The sequence below is a fragment of the Pan paniscus genome, chromosome 2, assembly GCF_029289425.2.
Source record: "Pan paniscus chromosome 2, NHGRI_mPanPan1-v2.0_pri, whole genome shotgun sequence".
NCBI classification, from domain to species: domain Eukaryota; kingdom Metazoa; phylum Chordata; class Mammalia; order Primates; family Hominidae; genus Pan; species Pan paniscus.
Window position 1 is genome coordinate 181,825,924 of NC_085926.1, and position 18,596 is coordinate 181,844,519.

Sequence of the window (18,596 nt, forward strand, 5' to 3'; positions counted from 1 at the left end):
CTAGGTAAGAAAAAAAGAAACATGGACTCAGAAGGGAAGAACTATTTCCACAAAACTAAGTCACCTGCAGAGCAACAGAATCGGACAACCTGCAGCTTCACAGGGGTCTAGATTAGATTTCCTCTTTGTCAGAAGCATTCATTCATCTATTTAACATTTACTGAGCACCTACCACGAACCAGGCCCAGGATGAAGCCCAGGAGCAGCAAAGAGGATGAAGACCAGGTCCCCACCCCTAGGGACCTGGCTGAGGAGCCTGCCACAGACTGGTAGGACAGGCAGATCAATAATCACATAATTACAGTGAAATGTGCTCAATGTGATGATAGAGCTATACGCAGGGCAGCATGGGAACCCCTGGGAGGTATACTTGACCTATTTGGCTTAGGTGTGGGGTGGTTGGCAGGCATGTTTCAGGTAAGACTTTCTGTATTGCTTCTCAAAAGGTAAGCCACAGATGACCGGGTGGGGAAAGGAGAGATAGCAGGCAGAGAAAACAACACGAGCACAGGCACAGGGGTAGCAAAACACACCACCACAGTGATTCGGCACAGCTGGAACAGATGTGCACTTAAAGAATGGCAGGAGATGAGGCCGACTAAGCAGGCTGTGGTCACAGAAGAAAGGCTTTGAATTTTGGCCCCACAAAGAACTTCTCAACAGAAAGGGTGACAGGTGTGTCTGACTTCTGTTGGGCTAGGAAGGACCTGGCATGGCTGATATTGCCACACCAGCTGCCTCTGGGAGCGAGCAGCCTCTTTCATGCCTCCTGTGTTCCACACAAATAGCCTTTTCTGTATGTGTCCTATCAGGAAAAATATTTGAAAATGGAAGGTTACTGAAAGACTCCATGCAGGAAAGTTGGTTGGTCTCATGTTTTGTGTGTTTTTTTTTTTTTTGAGATAGAGTCTCACTCTGTCGCCCAGGCTGGAGTGCAGTGGTGTGATCTCGGCTCACTGCAACCTCTGCCTTTCCGGGTTCAAGCAATTCTCCTGCCTCAGCCTCCCAAGTAGCTGGGATTATAGGCGCCCGCCACCACGCCTGGCTAATTTTTGTATTTTTAGTAGAGACGAGGTTTCACCATGTTGGCCAGGCTGGTCTCGAACTCCTGACCTCAGGTGATCTGCCTGCCTCAGCCTCCCAAAGTGCTGGGATTACAGGCATGAGCCACCGCACCCAGCTGGTCTCATGTTTTTAACTAGATCTCGCAGCTGACCGTGTGGAAGACAGGTTCAAAACGAGGCAGCTGTAACACTGTAGGTAAGAGATGATAAAGGCCTGAACTGGGGTTGTGATGGTGGGATGGAGTTTTGGGAGGTAAATTCAGTAGGACATAGTAACTGGCTGGCTGCTGGAGGAGAGAAAAGGTTCAAATATATTCCTGAGGATCTCCCTGGCACACTCAGATTCTTGACACTAATATGAGAATACAGAACGTAAACCAGAAAGTACCTTGAGACGGGTCTCAATCAATTTAGGAGTTAATTTTGCCACGGTTAAGAATCATGACCAGTGACGCAGCCTCAGGAGGTCCTGAGAACAGGCCCAAGGCAGTTGGATTACAGCTTGGTTTTATGTTTTAGGGAGACATGAGACATCAATCAATATAAGTGGGGTAATCACTGGTTTGATCCGGAAAGGTGGGGCAACATGGGGCAGGGAGGTGCAGCTTAAAGGTCAAAGGTGAATTCAAAGATTTTCTGATTGGCAATTGGTTGAAAGGGTTAAGCTCTGCCTGAAGAGTTGAAATTAGCTTGAGTGGTGTGGGACAGGGTGTGGACGCCAAGGTTCTCGTCATGTAGATGAAGCCTCCCAGTAGCAGACTTCAGAGAGAATAGATGTGAATGTCTCCTATCAAAGGTGTCGGACCCTCTGGAGAGACCTAGTAAAGGAAGGAGATTCTCTACGTAATGCAGAACTTCCCCTTCAACAGACAGCTTTGCAGAGACATTTCAAAATATGCATTTCTTCCAGGGCCCTGCAATCTGTCCCGTGATGCTCTATTATTTTAATAGAGTGAGGTTGGAATTAGGTATCTTACAGCTACAAAGAGACTCTTCTGTCAGTCTTAGGATCTCTATATAAATGTTAATGCTCGTCAGTTGTGTGCCTGAACTCTAAAGGCAGGGGAGTATAATAAGGCACGTCCAACATTGTCTTCCCTTCATGGTCTGAATAGATTTTCAGGTTCCATTGGGTACCCTTGGCTTACAGGAGAGTTTATTCAGTTAGTTGCAGGGCACAGAATTTAATTTTTCATTTGCAAGAGAAACAGCTATACAGGAAGATTTTCCCTGTTTTATTTTTGAACTTTTATTTTAGATTCAGGGAGTACATCTGCAGATCTGTTACATGCAGATCCGTGTGTATATCACATCGGTTACATGCAGATCCGTGTATATATCACATCGGTTACATGCAGATCCGTGTGTAAATCACATCGGTTACATGCAGATCCGTGTGTAAATCACATCGGTTACATGCAGATCCGTGTGTATATCACATCGGTTACATGCAGATCCGTGTGTATATCACATCGGTTACATGCAGATCCGTGTGTATATCACATCGGGTACATGCAGATCCGTGTGTATATCACATCGGTTACATGCAGCTCCGTGTGTAAATGACATCGGTTACATGCAGCTCCGTGTGTAAATGACATCGGTTACATGCAGCTCCGTGTGTAAATGACATCGGTTACATGCAGCTCCGTGTGTAAATGACATCGGTTACATGCAGCTCCGTGTGTATATCGCATCGGTTAATGCAGCTCCGTGTGTATATCGCATCGGTTACATGCAGCTCCGTGTGTAAATCGCATCGGTTACATGCAGCTCCGTGTGTATATCGCATCGGTTACATGCAGCTCCGTGTGTATATCGCATCGGTTACATGCAGCTCCGTGTGTATATCGCATCGGTTACATGCAGCTCCGTGTGTATATCGCATCGGTTACATGCAGCTCCGTGTGTAAATCGCATCGGTTACATGCAGCTCCGTGTGTATATCGCATCGGTTACATGCAGCTCCGTGTGTATATCGCATCGGTTACATGCAGCTCCGTGTGTAAATCGCATCGGTTACATGCAGCTCCGTGTGTATATCGCATCGGTTACATGCAGCTCCGTGTGTATATCGCATCGGTTACATGCAGCTCCGTGTGTATATCGCATCGGTTACATGCAGCTCCGTGTGTATATCGCATCGGTTACATGCAGCTCCGTGTGTAAATCGCATCGGTTACATGCAGATCCGTGTGTAAATCGCATCGGTTACATGCGGATCCGTGTGTATATCGCATCGGTTACATGCGGATCCGTGTGTATATCGCATCGGTTACATGCGGATCCGTGTGTAAATCGCATCAGTTACATGCGGATCCGTGTGTAAATCGCATCGGTTACATGCGGATCCGTGTGTATATCACATCGGTTACATGCTTATCTGTGTGTAAATCACATCAGTTACATGCAGCTCCATGTGTATATCACATCGGTTACTTGCAGATCCGTGTGTATATCAAATCAGTTACATGCAGATCCGTGTGTATATCACATCGGTTTCATGCAGATCCGTGTGTAAATCACATCGGTTACATGCAGCTCCGTGTGTAAATCACATCGGTTACATGCAGATCCGTGTGTACATCACATCGGTTACATGCAGATCCGTGTGTAAATCACATCTGCTACATGCAGATCGGTGTGTATATCACATCGGTTACATGCAGATCCGTGTGTACATCACATCGGTTACATGCAGATCTGTGTGTAAATCACATCGGCTACATGCAGATCCGTATATCACATCGGCTACATGCAGATCGGTGTGTATATCACATCGGTTACATGCAGATCCGTGTGTATATCACATCAGTTGCATGCAGATCCGTGTGTATATCCATCGGTTACATGCAGATCCGCGTGTAAATCACATCGGTTACATGCAGATCCGTGTGTATATATCACATCGGTTACATGCAGATCCGTATGTATATCACATCGGTTACATGCAGATCCGTGTGTATATCACATCGGTTTCATGCAGATCCGTGTGTATATCACATCGGTTACATGCAGATCCGTGTGTATATCACATCGGTTACATGCAGATCCGTGTGTATATCACATCGGTTACATGCAGATCCGTGTGTATATCACATCGGTTACATGCAGATCCGTGTGTATATCACATCGGTTACATGCAGATCCGTGTGTATATCACATCGGTTTCATGCAGATCCGTGTGTATATCACATCGGTTACATGCAGATCCGTGTGTATATCACATCGGTTTCATGCAGATCCGTGTGTATATCACATCGGTTACATGCAGATCCGTGTGTATATCACATCGGTTACATGCAGATCCGTGTGTATATCACATCGGTTACATGCAGATCCGTGTGTATATCACATCGGTTACATGCAGATTCGTGTGTGTATCACATCTGTTACATGCTTATCCATGTGTACATCACATCTGTTACATGCAGATCCGTGTGTATATTACATCTGTTACATGCAGATCCATGTGTATATTGCATGACACTGAGGTCTGGGTTACTAATGATCCTCTCACCCAGGTACTAAGCATAGTACCCGGCTTTTCCCTCTTTACACAAATAATGTTTACAAATCTCGGAATAAGCCTCCCTCATGCCTTGAGCACTTTATGAGTTGTGAGTAGCCAGGTTAGTGACTATGTACAGAAGAACATATGTATGCTAATGATATTCTGATTTTTTACTGCCTGTGGTAAGAACTAACAAATGTCTCAGCCTTCTGTGCTGTTTGTTTTTTCAGGTGTGTCAATAAGGTATCATAAACCACACCTGAATTCAAAATCCCATAACTTTTAAAAAAAGAAATAAAAGAGGCAGTAAGTCAGGATGATCAACTCCCAATACCAAATATCTCCTGCAGTTTCTTTCTTTTTTTTTTTTTTTTGGTCAGGATCTCACTCGGTCCCCCAGGCTGGAGTGCAGGGGCTCACCTCGGCCTCCCAAGTAGCTGGGACTACAGGTATGCGCCACCACGCTTGGCTAATTTTTATATTTTTTGGAGAGAAGCGGGGCTTGCCATGTTGCCCAGGCTGGTCCTGAACTCCTGGGCCCGAGCAATCTTCCCACCTCAGCCTCCCAAAGTACTGGGACTACAGGTATAAGCCACCTGTGCCTGACCTCCTGCAGTTTTAAGGATAAGGAAGTAGCAACAGGCTCCGTCTCCAAAGCAATGGCAAACCCAAGAAAGTCCCTGGATTCAAAAGGGTGAGGTAAGGAGGTGAAGCAACAAAGAGATTAAAACAAGACCACACATGTCTACATCTATACAGTACACACACACACACACACACACACACACACACACAGTGTTTGTGTGTATTTAAATTGACATGCAACTTAAAATTCAAAGGTGAAAATGCCCACATTACTGCAAATATCTTCCCTTAACTCTCAAGATTTGTTACTGTTGATAACATAAAGGGCTTAAGAAACAGGATCAAGGGCTCTGGACAGGAAAAGCCAAGTAGGAAAAACCCCTCTCTGTCACTCTTACTCATAGTCCTGGTGCTATATTGTCAAGACAAGGTGACGAGTCTACTGTTCTAACACGGGTGCTTCTGAGGACACAGGTATTCTTAGAGCCAGAACACCTCTGATTTGGTTGGGACTTTTCATGAGCAGAGGCGAATCACTGGATGGAAGGGTGTACCTGTACCCACCATTCGATTTTTCCTTACTCAGGATGACTCAGTTCTAATTACTTAAACCTGACCCCACCCTGCACAGGAGAAGACATGGGTCTGAAGGTGACTCTTACTGCCCTGGTCTGTTTAAGCAAACAGAAGGTGCCTCGTGGTCTCCCAGTATTATATAAGAACTTTGTTTTCCAGAAATGTAAGACCAAGTATTTATATTGTACACACACTGCTATCAAACATCATGAATTACTTACTACACAAGTTATTTCTGATAAACTTTGATGACAAATCTAAAAATTTCAAAAAAGGCCATTACCTTCCTCTGGCTTTACTGCTTTTTCCTTCTTTACTGATCCTGTTTTAGGACCCTTGTCTTGTGACTTCTTCTGTGAACCACTGGTTTCCTTTTTTGAATTGATCTAATAATATTAAAAAAAAAAAAGTCTCCAGTCATGTTAGCCATCCAGATGTATGTCCACAGGATACATATTAGGGAATCATCAATTAAACTGCTATTACTGAAAAAAGATACATCCAACTTCTTAAAAGGGTCACCTATACTCATTTCTTGTACTTCCTCATCTCCTTAAATTTTTAAGATTTAAAATTTAGTCCACTGACATTTGCTCTCCCCAGTCACTAAACTCCAAACACAGTAACCTTTATTCTGTTCTTGTCCATTCCAAGTTGCACAAAGTATTAGGCATGGGGTCACTTCCATTCCTCCTCTCTGAGCCCACATCACTAAACCAAATCCATAGATCTGATCATTTCCCACTGCTACCACAGGATAAACATAAGCTTTTCCACCTGGTTCTGTAGGACCTCCATATTCTGGCCCTGCCCTAATCCTGCAAGCTCCTCTCCCATCTCACTGGTGTCCACGGCCCCTACTCTCAAGCCACACTGGACTTCACATCATTCCTTACACCACACTGCAATTTCCCATTTCTCTACTTTAGTCCACACTCGTTCCTCCACTTGGAATGCCCCTCCCCTTGTCCCAATCGCAGTCACAGTTGTCCCCATTCAGATAGATTCAAGTCTTCCATTCTTCATGAGGCAACATACACTCCCTGGAAAGCTCACCCTCCCATTCGTCCTTAGGACTCCATTAGTACTATACATGTGATGTGGTGTTGTAAGCCACATTTGTAAGTGCTTGTAAGAGCATAAAAGCATCGGTCTTCCCTATAGAACACTGTGAGTCCCTCAAGGACAGAGATGATGTCTCTCACATGGTTACAACCTGCACAGGCCCTACCCCTGAGAACTGCCTATAACAGGGCACAGAGGGACTCAATAAACAGCCATCAGGGTTCTACCTGAGATAACAGAAACTACTTAATGCTCTCCTTTCCAAGTTTCTCTTATGTCTTTTTTTTTTTTTCTTGAGATGGAATCATCCTCTGTCACCCAGGTTGGAGTGCAGTGGTGCAATCTTAGCTCACTGCAACCTCTGCCTCCTGGGTTCAAGCGATTCTCCTGCCTCACCCTCCCAAGTAGCTGGGATTACAGGCGCCTACCACCACACCTGGCTAATTTTTGTATTTTTTTGTAAAGACGGGGTTTCTCTCTATGTTGCCCAAGCTGGTGTCGAATTCCTGGGCGCAAGCGATCTGTCCACCTCAGCCTCCAAAAATGCTGGGATTACAGGCAAGAGCCACAGCACCTGACCTGAGTGCTTTCAAATGTATGCAATATTTAATTTCCCTACCTTGGCACTTTATTCACTTGTTTATTTAAAAAAGAGCTTCATAATGCTTCAATCAGGTGGATGGAGCTTAGGAAACTAAGCTGTGAATGAAGAGCAGCATACATCTTCTCTGCCCTCACTGAGCCCATATCCTTCTCCCTGCCATTGTCATATTAGTAAGTTCTCAGTGACAGAAGACCTCAGCTCACCAGCCCCACAATCCTGCTCTCCTAGAGCAGAATCAGTATGTGAACTAAGGCACAGCAGTCTGTTCACCAGAAAACAGGGCCCCTGCCAATAAGACATAGACACTGGATTCAGCTGAGGTCTCTCCATCACTCACTCCGGCTGTGTTTCCCTTGCAGAGACAGAAGGGGACACACGCAAACACCATAAGATCTTACCTCAACTGGCGGTGTCTCTCCCAGCAACAGGTTATTAAAAATGGTAGCATAGTCACCATTTAAATTCATCAGTTCCTCATGGGTGCCTCTTTCCGTAATACAGCCCTCTTTCATGAAGATCACTTCATCACAGTCAACCAGGTACTGAAGGCAAAGGCAGAGACAACACAATATGCTAACTGTTTGTGCAAATACATTCAAACACCCAAACATTAGTTCAGTAGTTCTCTACAGGAGGCGAGTTAAGCTCCCAGAAGACATTTGGCAGCATCTGGAGACATTTTTTTTTTTGAGGCAGAGTCTTGCTCTGTCGTTCAGGCTGGAGCGCGGTGGCGCAATCTCGGTTCACTGCAATCTCCGCCTCCTGGGTTCAAGCGATTCTCCTGCCTCAGCCTCCCGAATAGCTGGGACTACAGGCACGCAGCACCATGTCTGGCTAATTTTTTTGTATTTTTAGTAGAGACAGGGTTTTGCCGTACAGGTAATCCGCCCATCTCGGCCTCCCAAAGTGCTGGGATTACAGGCCCGAGCCACCGCGCCCAGCTGGAGACATTTTTGGTTGTCACAACTCGGGGGAGAGGTACACAGATGCTCCTCAATTTACAATGGGCTTACATCCTGATAAACCCAACGTAAATTGAAAATATCAGAGCTTAGCCTAGCCTACCTTAAACATGCTCAGAACCCTTACATTAGCCTACAGTTGGGCAAAATCATCTAACACAAAGCCTATTTTATAATAAAATGTTCAATATCTCATGCAATTTTTTTCAATACTATGCTGAAAGTGAAAAACGGAATGGTTGTATGGGAACCATCATAAAGTCAAAAAACTGTAAGTTGAACCGTAAGCCAGCTACTGTCTGTACTGGTATCTAGTGGCTAGAGGCCAGGGGTGCACAAAGCAGCCCCACACAACAATGGACTATCTGGCCCAAAACGTCAGTGGTGCCAACACTGAGAACCCCACTTTAGTGTATTGTGCCTCGTGACATAGTATAAGGAGCAGTTCCTCCAGTTTTTTTTTTTTTTTTGTGATGGAGTCTTGCTCTTGTTGCCCAGGCTGGAGTGCAATGGTGCAATCTCAGCTCACTTTAACCTCCACCTCCTGGGTTCAAGGGATTCTCCTGCCTTGGCCTCCTGAGTAGCTGGGATTGCAGGCACATGCCACCATGCCCGGATAATTTTTGTATTTTTAGTAGAGATGGGGTTTCACCAGTTGGTCTCAAACTCCTGACCTCAGGTGATCCGCCAGCCTCGGCCTCCCAAAGTGTAGGGATTACAGGCGTGAGCCACTGTGCCTGGCCGAGTCCCTCCAGTTTTTCACATGAATCTGCTGATGGAGCCACATGAGCCCTGCATTAAATTTACACCCTTTCACTGCACTCACAAATACACATAATTATGACTTTCTTTGGCAGAATGGAGGGTTTGCCCCCTAAACGTGACAACATATGTGAGCCAGATGGCAACATCCTTGAGCTGCTCTCCAAAGTGGCTGCTTATGATGGAATGGCAGAGGGAGAAAAGCTTGTTTTCCCAAAACAGTTCCCACTTGCATAGAGATGTTAACACAATGCTTTCCAAGCTATCTTATACCCAAACTCCATTTTTGGCCCGCTCCTCTCAGCCCTTTTACTTGCTGATCTATATGCAGAAGCTGATATGCTCCAAGGATCTCTGATTTAGATGGCCATCTGTTACACTGGTACAGTGAGCTTTATTGGTACAGGGGGCTAATTTGCTAAGAAAATGAAACCTTGATTCCAAGAATTTCTAGTTATAACACAAGGATACCTGGAGCAAACCTACCTCCCTGTTTCTGATTTCCCAAACTCAGGCAGGCAGCCGAGGGAAGAAAGAACCATACCTGTAACTGGTGGGTAACAAACAGAACTGTCTTGGACTTGAGATGTTTCCGGATAGCACTATTGAAGATGTGGTTGCCCACATGGGCATCTAAGGCACTGAGGGGGTCGTCCAGGATGTAGATGCTCCTGTCACTATACAAGGCCCGGGCAAGGCTGATCCTCTGGCGCTGCCCACCGCTCAGGTTGGCTCCTCGCTCTCCAATCTACAAGAGCCCAGAAGCGTGGTGAAGGCTCCAGCACAAGTCCAGAAAAGCGCGGAGGGGTCACCCAGTCACTTCTCTTCTTGCCCACCCAGACCAGCTCCTTCTGTCAATTCCCTGCAGGTGAACGGCCATGCTGATTCCCCGCAGATGAACTGCCATGCTGATCCTTCAACAAAGTGGGGGAGTTGGCCCAGATGCCTCTTCCTCTACCACTGCCATCTGGGTACCGATCAATCCTACATCTGGTCTTGCCAGTCCACCCGGATGCTCCCCCTCCAATCCATTCTCCACATGGCAGGAAGATCTTTCCAGAACACAAAGCTGACCATCTCCCACCCTTGCTTAAAATTCTTCAAGAGCCTCAAAGGATAAACCTTGAGTATCCAAACATGGCATACAAACCAGACCCTTTGCCACCCAGTTCCCCAGCAGTTCTCAGCCTCCAGTGCACAATCCCCCTTCCACGTCCTGGGACCTAAGCCATTTGAAATTATGTGTATACTATGAACATGACAATGTCATGTGCTTGCCTCTACTTTGTCTGCTCAGTTCTGGCATCATCTCCTCTGAAATCTCCCCCAACCTCTTTCCCGCTAGTACCCCAAAGAGATGGGGCTCTTTTCATCAGATTATTTTGTGCCTATTTGTTTGGGTATCTCATCCTCTTAACTGTACACTTCTTTACATGCAGATTATTGTCTTATTCCTTTATATTCTTAGTGCCAAACAGTGTCTGCACATGTCACTGGCACATAATAAACACCTAATAAATGTTACTAAATGATTAAAAGAATAAATCAGTTGTCAAATATTCAATTAATTCAGAGGTTTTCAAACTGGAAGTTGCATCAGAATTACCTGCAGGGTTTGTTAAGACAGACCTTTGCGCCCCACCCCTAGAGTTTCTGATTCAGTAGGTCTGGAGAACAGCCTAAGAATTTGTGTTTCTAACAAGTTCCCAGATGATGCTGATGCTGATGCTGCTGATCTGGGGACATGGATTTAAGGACCTCTAAAGTAATTAAACCATTCACCAAATCTGGTTTGAGGGATTTAACTGAAATCAGCTAAATAAAGGTGCCAATCCCAGAGACCTTCAGGGCAATTCATGGGAGACAAGTTTTAACACTGAAGAGCACAAATTAGTTCCAAAGACAAGCCTCTGGAAACTGCTGCAGGGCAGAGACCCAAAGAAATGTGGATTTGTTCTAAGGGCTCTTTCTAATAGAAAAGGGCTCTCTACAGACTATCTGAGTTAAGGAGGTTGGCAAAATCAAGTTCAAGGAAGACGCTCAACATGCACACGCTTACTTGTAGTTTTAAAAATATCTGGATAGAATAAAAAACATCAACTCTGAGTCAACAATGGGATTTTGTTTACAATCCCCGAGACACAGAAAATACTTACAACCTTAAAACAAGCAGTGTTAACATCCCTGCCCTAATGGACACATGCTTTCCTAACACAAAGGCCTAATGACAGCCTAACTCCCTGTGAGGCTCTTCTCCCAAGCATTTCAGATGCACTCCCAGGAGCAGCTCTGGCCCAGCTCTGCCACTCTGCTAAACGCCTGGTCAAGGGCAGAAGGCCTGTACCTCTGTCAGGTCGCTGCTGGGAAGAATGGCCAGGTCAGGCCTCAGGCAGCAGCTGTTCAGCACAGAGTTGTATCTGGAGGACACAAAGAGACAGCGTCAGGGACACGGCGGGAGCACAGCCTGCTGACTAGGGCTGCCTTGCATCTCACGCGGCCAAGATGGAAAGCATGACAGAAGCCAAACATTCCTTGCCTTTCTTCATCATATTCCTTCCCAAACAGGATGTTGTCTCTCAGAGTAGCATTGAGGATCCAGGCCTGCTGGGCCACATAAGCGAAGGTTCCACTGATTGCAATGCTGCCCTCTAGAAGCGTCATCTAGGGAGAGAGACACCATCCAATGGCATCATAACTCAAAACCATCACCCTATGCCAACGGAACCCCCACCTTCCACAATGGAATCTAGCTCTCGTAATTTCCCGGGATGCTTTTTGGACCCAAATCCAGATTCCACCTTTAATTCCAAAGAGAGCTAAGCAGCAAAGAAAATCAAAGTTCTCCTTGCTTATGTGTGATGGGAGCTCAGCATAACCCGTAACTTGAAGGAGCAAACACTCCCCTCTGCAGCCCATTTGCTGTGTGCAAACTGTTTAAATTAGGAGAAGCACAAGCAAGAGGTTCTTGCAGAATTCTCCTGGAGAGGATGCTGTAGGGGTTTCCAGCTAATACCTGCCTCAACATGGGGGCAGGCCAACTCATCCAAGGCAATTACCTAGGATGCTGGCTAGACCAGTTGCTTCTATGAAATGAGGACCAAGGGAAAAAAAAAGTCCAGGTTAGACATCACCTAGTATTTATAATATATACACAGTGTCCATTTACCAATGATGGACCTTGCCTGCCCACAAGCAGTGATGAACCATGTGCTTTGAAGTTTGTGTTCAGTTGCAATGGTTTGATATGAATTGACATCCATTTTACCCTCTTCCATGATTTCCTTTGTTTGGGACTGATAGTAGACATTTGTCTTGGTTTAGGGATGCTACAGCTTTGAAGCAAAGTTTCACTAACCAGCCTGTGCAGTACTTGTTCATATAAGCTGGTCTTCTTAAACACCCTCACACAGCGTGTACACACACAGGTGTACCTATGTACACCACAAACTGGTAGCACTCTGATGTGCACTTCAAAGGGTTCAGAAGCCCCCAGGGGGTCTACTGTGGAAAGGCGGCACTTCTGGCTGCTGCACAAACACCGCACATTGCAGCGCTATCAACAGAGGTAAACTACAGTTAAAGCAGGGCTGACCAGCCCAACCCGTTTCCCTGCCAGAGACAGGGTTGCCAGGATTTGTCCAGAAGCAAAGCCTGACTTGGTTTTCAACCTAACCACTGCCTAGTCAACCCTGGAAAAAGGAGCACATTGCTAGATGGCAGAGCAGCACTTACGAATTGACCTTTTCTTTCCTTCTCCCCCTCCCCCCATCTCTGTCTCTCCTCATTGGCCCTCCAAATCTGGTTGGTCATCATAAATCACCTAGGAAGTCTGGTGCTTTTTACAAGACCAATGGCTGGGCCCAGCCACTGGAGAGTGTCATAAAGCAGAAGGTGGAGGTGATGCCTGCCATGATCTGACTCAGACAGCCCCAGGCACCACCACCCTCAAGGAGGACCACAACTCACCAACTGTGACAGCTGATGCCAAACAAGACAAGAAAGCATTCCATAATCTGGGGGCTACAAAAGCACCCCTGCTCCCCATCTGTTTCATTTCAATTCAGTGGACCTTATCCATCAGGGTGTAGAGATAATCATAAGTTTACGCTCATCTCAACCATCTAAGTCAAGTTAATTTAATTCTAATGTAAAAGCATGTGGGCACCTTGTTTTTTTTTTTTTTTTTTCTGGATTGTTTGATTCTAAAACACAGCAATGATAGTGTGTCTCAGTGGGATGACTCCGGCCCCATCCTGTCCCTCACTCTCAGCACTGGCCACCGTGTGCTGGGCCCTGCACGCTGTTCACTCCCTGCCTGGAGATGTGCTTGTTGTGTTCTCAAGGCCTTGCTCCCCACTGGACCATGAACTCCCCAAGGGCATGACTCTTTCAGGGATTAGGCAGAAAACAGAGGGGCTTTGCTTCTAGATCAAACCCTGACAGTCCTGTCTGACAGAGAGGCTGGGAGTGCTGGCCGCCCTGCTTCTTTACAGGTTAACTCTGTTGGCAGCGCTGCAGTGTAGGGTGTCTGTTCATCTCTTATCTCTGACATTTTCAATACACGGGCATACCTGTGGCACTCAATAGATACATGCTGAATGAAAGAAGGCATGAGACCAAATGGCTCCAGCTGGGACAACAGTCAGTCATCCATCAGGCGCCCACCAGGCCTCCTTCCAGGCAGAAGGCTGTGAAGGGGGAGAACTGGGGGGAACTGCGGGGGATTGGGGGCATACAATGCAGGCTGAGGGTTCATTTGTTTCCACCTTTCCTGACTCTCCAGGAAATTTGTTCGTTTTTCCTGAGACTCTTGCGAACCAGAGAAAGCAGCAGAAAAGGACAATAACAAAAATCTTACCTGGCCTAAAATGGCTGAAATGAGAGAGGTTTTTCCACTTCCCACACTGCCGCAGATTCCAACCAGTTTACCCTGGACAAGGCACACAGAGAGGAGGGTCATTTAGAGACTACTAACCACTCATCGCTAAGGACTTGAGGAAAAACACATTAACTGTAGTCTACCCATACAGAACTGTCACCCTGATGACTCAGCAGGCCACTTACCTGTTTTCTCACTCATTAGCTGCCTATCTCATGGGTTTCTGTGGAGACACCTGAGATAACAGGAATGGAAGCCCTTTGGGGAAAGTAAACATGCCGCACACATTCCAGTATCCCACCGTCATTCTTAGGCCCAGCCTCTTTCCTATTCTGCTGCTAACCCATGTTCTTCATTTACTTGTTTTTGTTGTTTTTTAGAAGACAGGGCAGGGCTTTTAAAAATCATTTTATTATTATTATTATTATTTTGAGATGGAGTCTTGCTCTGTCAACCAGGCTGGAGTACAGTGGTGCGATCTTGGCTCACTGCAGCTTCCGCTTCCAGGTTCAAGCAATTCTCCTGCCTCAGCCTCCCGAGTAGTTGGGGTTACAGGCATGCACCACTACACCCAGCTAATTTTTATATTTTTAGTAGAGACAGGGTTTCGCCATGTTGGTCAGGCTGGTCTCAAACTCCTGGCCTCAAGTGATCCACCCGCCTCGGCCTCCCAAAGTGCTGGGATTACAGGCATGAGCCACCATGCCTGGCCACCCATATTCTTTATTTACTTGTTTTTGTTGTTTGCCAGAAGAGAGGGCAGGACTCTTAAAAATCATTTTATTATGATTTTTCTCCAGGGTGTATACATAATTAATTTCCAGTAAAAACCATGGACACTGTTGCATGCAAAACATTTCCAAAAATCTGAGGAATATTTATACCATCAATCCCACAAAAAAGTAGAAAACCAAGTCTATGATTAACTGAGTATCCTTAGGCAAGATAAAGAGTTCTCAAAGTGGTGTTGAAAGTTTTCAAGGGACAGACAGATGACTTCAAAAGGGTCACTTGTTTACAACCCCGTGCTGGTTCAAGTGTCCCCAGGAAGGAAGGGAGAGTGGTAGTGTGGACGGAGCATGGATTCTGGAGGCAGATGGGTCTTTATCTAAATCCCAACTTCACTAGCACTTGCTAACTGTGTGATCCAGGCCCTGTGACTTAACCTAATACTGTGTCTGTCTCCTTTGGACTCTGAGCACCTTGAGGAAAGGCAGTATCCTCATAAAACTAAGTACAGTGTCTGATAGTTGAACAAATAGTTTTTGACATGGTCCACGAGTACTGAATGGTTTACTGCCTGGTGGCAACAAGGAGGTCAAGTCACAGGTTCAACCTCTGCTCAGGCCAGTTAGATTTACATGAGAAAAATGCTATTCTTATGATTAAATGATGACTAAATGAGACATCAAAAATGAGAAAAATGCCTGGTGCACAGAAGACACTTGGCAAACATTACCTCCCCTTCTCTTCCCTAAAGCAAAGGCCCAGGGAGAATTAAGGCATCTCTCTTCAAATGGCTAAAGGTCTCCCATTGTCTGTGGGCTCTGAAGGGCAAAATGAGGGTCAACATACAAAGCAAAAGAATACATTTTAGCTGCACGTGTGGAATCATTTTCTAATAGAGCTGATAGCAATGTATTAGAGCTGCCTCAATAATCAAGCTAATAGTTACTAAATAAAAAGCCTGTTAGGCGTTAACTGAAGTAAGGCCAGATGCAGCGGCTCACGCCTATAATCCCCACACTTTGAAAGGCCAGGCAGGCAGACCACCTGAGGTGAGGAGTTCGAGACCAGCCTGGCCAACATGGTGAAACCCCGTCTCTACTAAAAATACAAAAATTAGCCAGGCACAGTGGCACGTGCCTATAATCCCAGCTACTCGGGAGGCTGAGGCAGGAGAATCACTTGAACCCGGGAGGCAGAGGTTGCAGTGAGCTGAGATCGTGCTACTGCACTCTAGCCTGGGCAACAGAGCCAGACTCTGTCTCAAAAAAAAAAAAAAAAAGTTAACTGAAGTAAAAACCTGACTTGCATGCCCTTCAATGACACTCATAGTTTCAAGTGGTGTCACTAAAGACTGTGTCCCCTTCTTGCTCATAGCTTTCAAGGGCTGGAAGCTTTTTGTCCTCTTCTCAGTCTAGTTCTGGATTGGCTTACCATGCCTCTGGTCAGTTGCTGATTTTCATATACACTGCATTCAAACCTCCTCCTCCCTACTTCCAGTTACATGGACAAACATTTCTTACTACCTCCCACCAGCAACCTTGATCTAAGACATCCTCATCTTTCTCCCGGTTACTGTGGTAACAGAGCCTTGACTGTTCTCCTTGCTTCCTTGTCTCCCCTGCAGCAACCAGAATGATCCTCTTCATACATAAGTCCGATCATGTCATTCTGCTGTGAATCCTCCAAAGGCTCCTCTTCCCACTTGGAGTAAAGCTGAAGTCTCACCAGAGGCTCTGGCAGGCACCACCTCTGCCCTTGGCATCCACTACTCTCTCCCATGCTCATTCCACTCCAATAACAGGCACACTCACCACTTGCGGCCTCTGTGTTTCTGTTCCTTTGGCCCAGAATGTTCTTCCCCACCCATCCCATACCCAGGTAGCTCTCTCCCTCATCTCCTTTGATCTTTGCCCAAATACTACTTTTTAAATAAGGCATTCCCTCAGGCAGCCTATTCAAGTTGTAACCACACCTGCTCCCTGCCCCAGCACACTCTCTCCTCACCCACCTTTTTTTTTTTTTTTTTTTTTTTGAGACTCACTCTGAGTCTCACACTCGGCCACCCAGGCTGGAGTGCAGTAGCGCGATCTCAGCTCACTGTAACCTACACCTCCTGGGCTCAAGCAATTCTCCTGCCTCAGCCTCCCAAGTAGCTGGAACTATAGGCGTACAGCTGGCTAATTTTTCTAGTTGTTGTAGAGACAGGGGTTCAACATATTGGCCAGGCTGGTCTTGAACTCCTGGGCTCAAGTGATCTGCCCACCTTGGCCTCCCAAAGTGCTGGGATTACAGGCATGAGCCACCATGCCCAGCCTCTGTCCCCTTCTGTCATAGCCCTTATCACCATCTGATATGCAATATATTGTATTTGCTCATGACCTGTCTGTGCCTGCTAGAATGTAAACTCCAAGAAGGATGGGATTTTTGTCTGTTTGGGTTTTTGTGGCTCTGTGCCCAGCCCTATCACAGCATCTGGCATGGAGTTTGATACTCATAAAATGGCTGTTGAATGAATGAATATATACACATCTGGGGCCCTCTAATGACACGGACCTGTGAATATGGTGCTGGTTCCGAAATACATAGTCTGTATTTTAAAAGCCTTGAACCTGGCATCTCTGTTCCACCATTCCCTATAGGAGGCCCTCTGAGACTAATCTTATGCTACCTGGTCTGTGACATCATCTACCGTAACGATCCTTAACTTATATTAAGAATAAATCATTACAACACAATTGTTGTCACAGTAGCACTGAGAATACCTATCATGTGCCAGGTATGATGCACAGCCTAGTGCACAAGGGCGCTCACAGACTTGTAACCATCAGAAATAATTGTCACAGCTCACATACAACTAAAATAGAATCCTCTTTGGGGAAAAATCCTGGAAAATCCTCTTGAATGTTTCATTTCCTTGCTTATAAAACGATCACCTCATAAGATTAGTTGTTATTCATTTCTGTTGCTAAATGCTTAGTTGGTTTTTTTTAGAGTTAGAGCTGGTCTAATTTGCTCTTTAGTTCAAAATCACTCCTAGCCACAAAGCACTTTGTGAAAAGGAACAGCAGCCGCCTATTGGTGGCAGATCAGCATGGGGTGGCGGGGTGCGGGCAGGGAGGCAGGGGGCGGACCACTTACCTCTTGGATCTCCAGGTCGATGCTGTGCAGTGTCCTCTGTAAGCGCAGGTGGCCCAGGTGGATGTGCTTGCCTTCTTCCTCTTCGGGACTGGGCCGCTCGTCACTGTCCAGGAGGAGGTGGCCTTTCTGCTCTGCCAGCACCGCCTGATGCTCAGTGCGCTGCAGCTGCCTCACCTTCTCTTTCTTGCCCCTGGAAGCCCTCTTGTCTTTTTTCATTTTGGGGGTCAGCTTGGGCGAGTTCTGGATACTGGAGTGGGAGGAGTCCCATGCCAAGGTGGCATTTTTCATCTCTATCTTGATGTGAGGACTGGCTGGTTTGTTCTTTATCATGTGAACCTCTTCCATTAGAAACAAACTCTGATAGGAGTTGTGAGAGAGGTGCAAAGATGAGACACTGGATCAAGACCAGGGAGACAAGCCTAGGGCGTACACTCACGTAGCAAAACACATCAGGCTATACAGTGGAAGGAAGCTGAAGGGCAAAAGGTAGCTCATTAGTGCAGCCCAATCTCAGGCCCATCAAGGGGTCACGGGAGTGTGGGGCAACCTCAAGAGGTCCAGGGGCCTTATCAATGACCCAATATTCCACATGACAAATTACATGCTAAACTGCCTTTCCCCCTCAGCCAGCCTAAAGCGGACCTAATGACATTTAACTGACTGGCATGTAGCCCCTTGTTCTAAGGAGTAGTAAAAAGCAGGTAGGAAAAGCAAAGGG

The 18,596-nt window shown here is 46.1% G+C and overlaps 1 protein-coding gene across 1 annotated transcript in view; it reads right to left on the reverse strand.

The window, feature by feature from the left end:
- The window catches only part of ABCC5 (ATP binding cassette subfamily C member 5), a 99,428-nt gene that overhangs the window by 33,700 nt on the left and 47,132 nt on the right, over positions 1–18,596 (reverse strand). The window contains exons 11-17 of the mRNA XM_003831994.4: positions 17,879–18,235; positions 13,991–14,062; positions 11,669–11,793; positions 11,477–11,549; positions 9,677–9,880; positions 7,807–7,950; positions 6,023–6,125 (exon numbers count right to left, since the gene is read on the reverse strand). Of these exons, the coding sequence (XP_003832042.3) occupies positions 6,023–6,125; positions 7,807–7,950; positions 9,677–9,880; positions 11,477–11,549; positions 11,669–11,793; positions 13,991–14,062; positions 17,879–18,235 (1,078 nt within the window). The remainder of the gene's footprint in view (positions 1–6,022; positions 6,126–7,806; positions 7,951–9,676; positions 9,881–11,476; positions 11,550–11,668; positions 11,794–13,990; positions 14,063–17,878; positions 18,236–18,596) is intronic.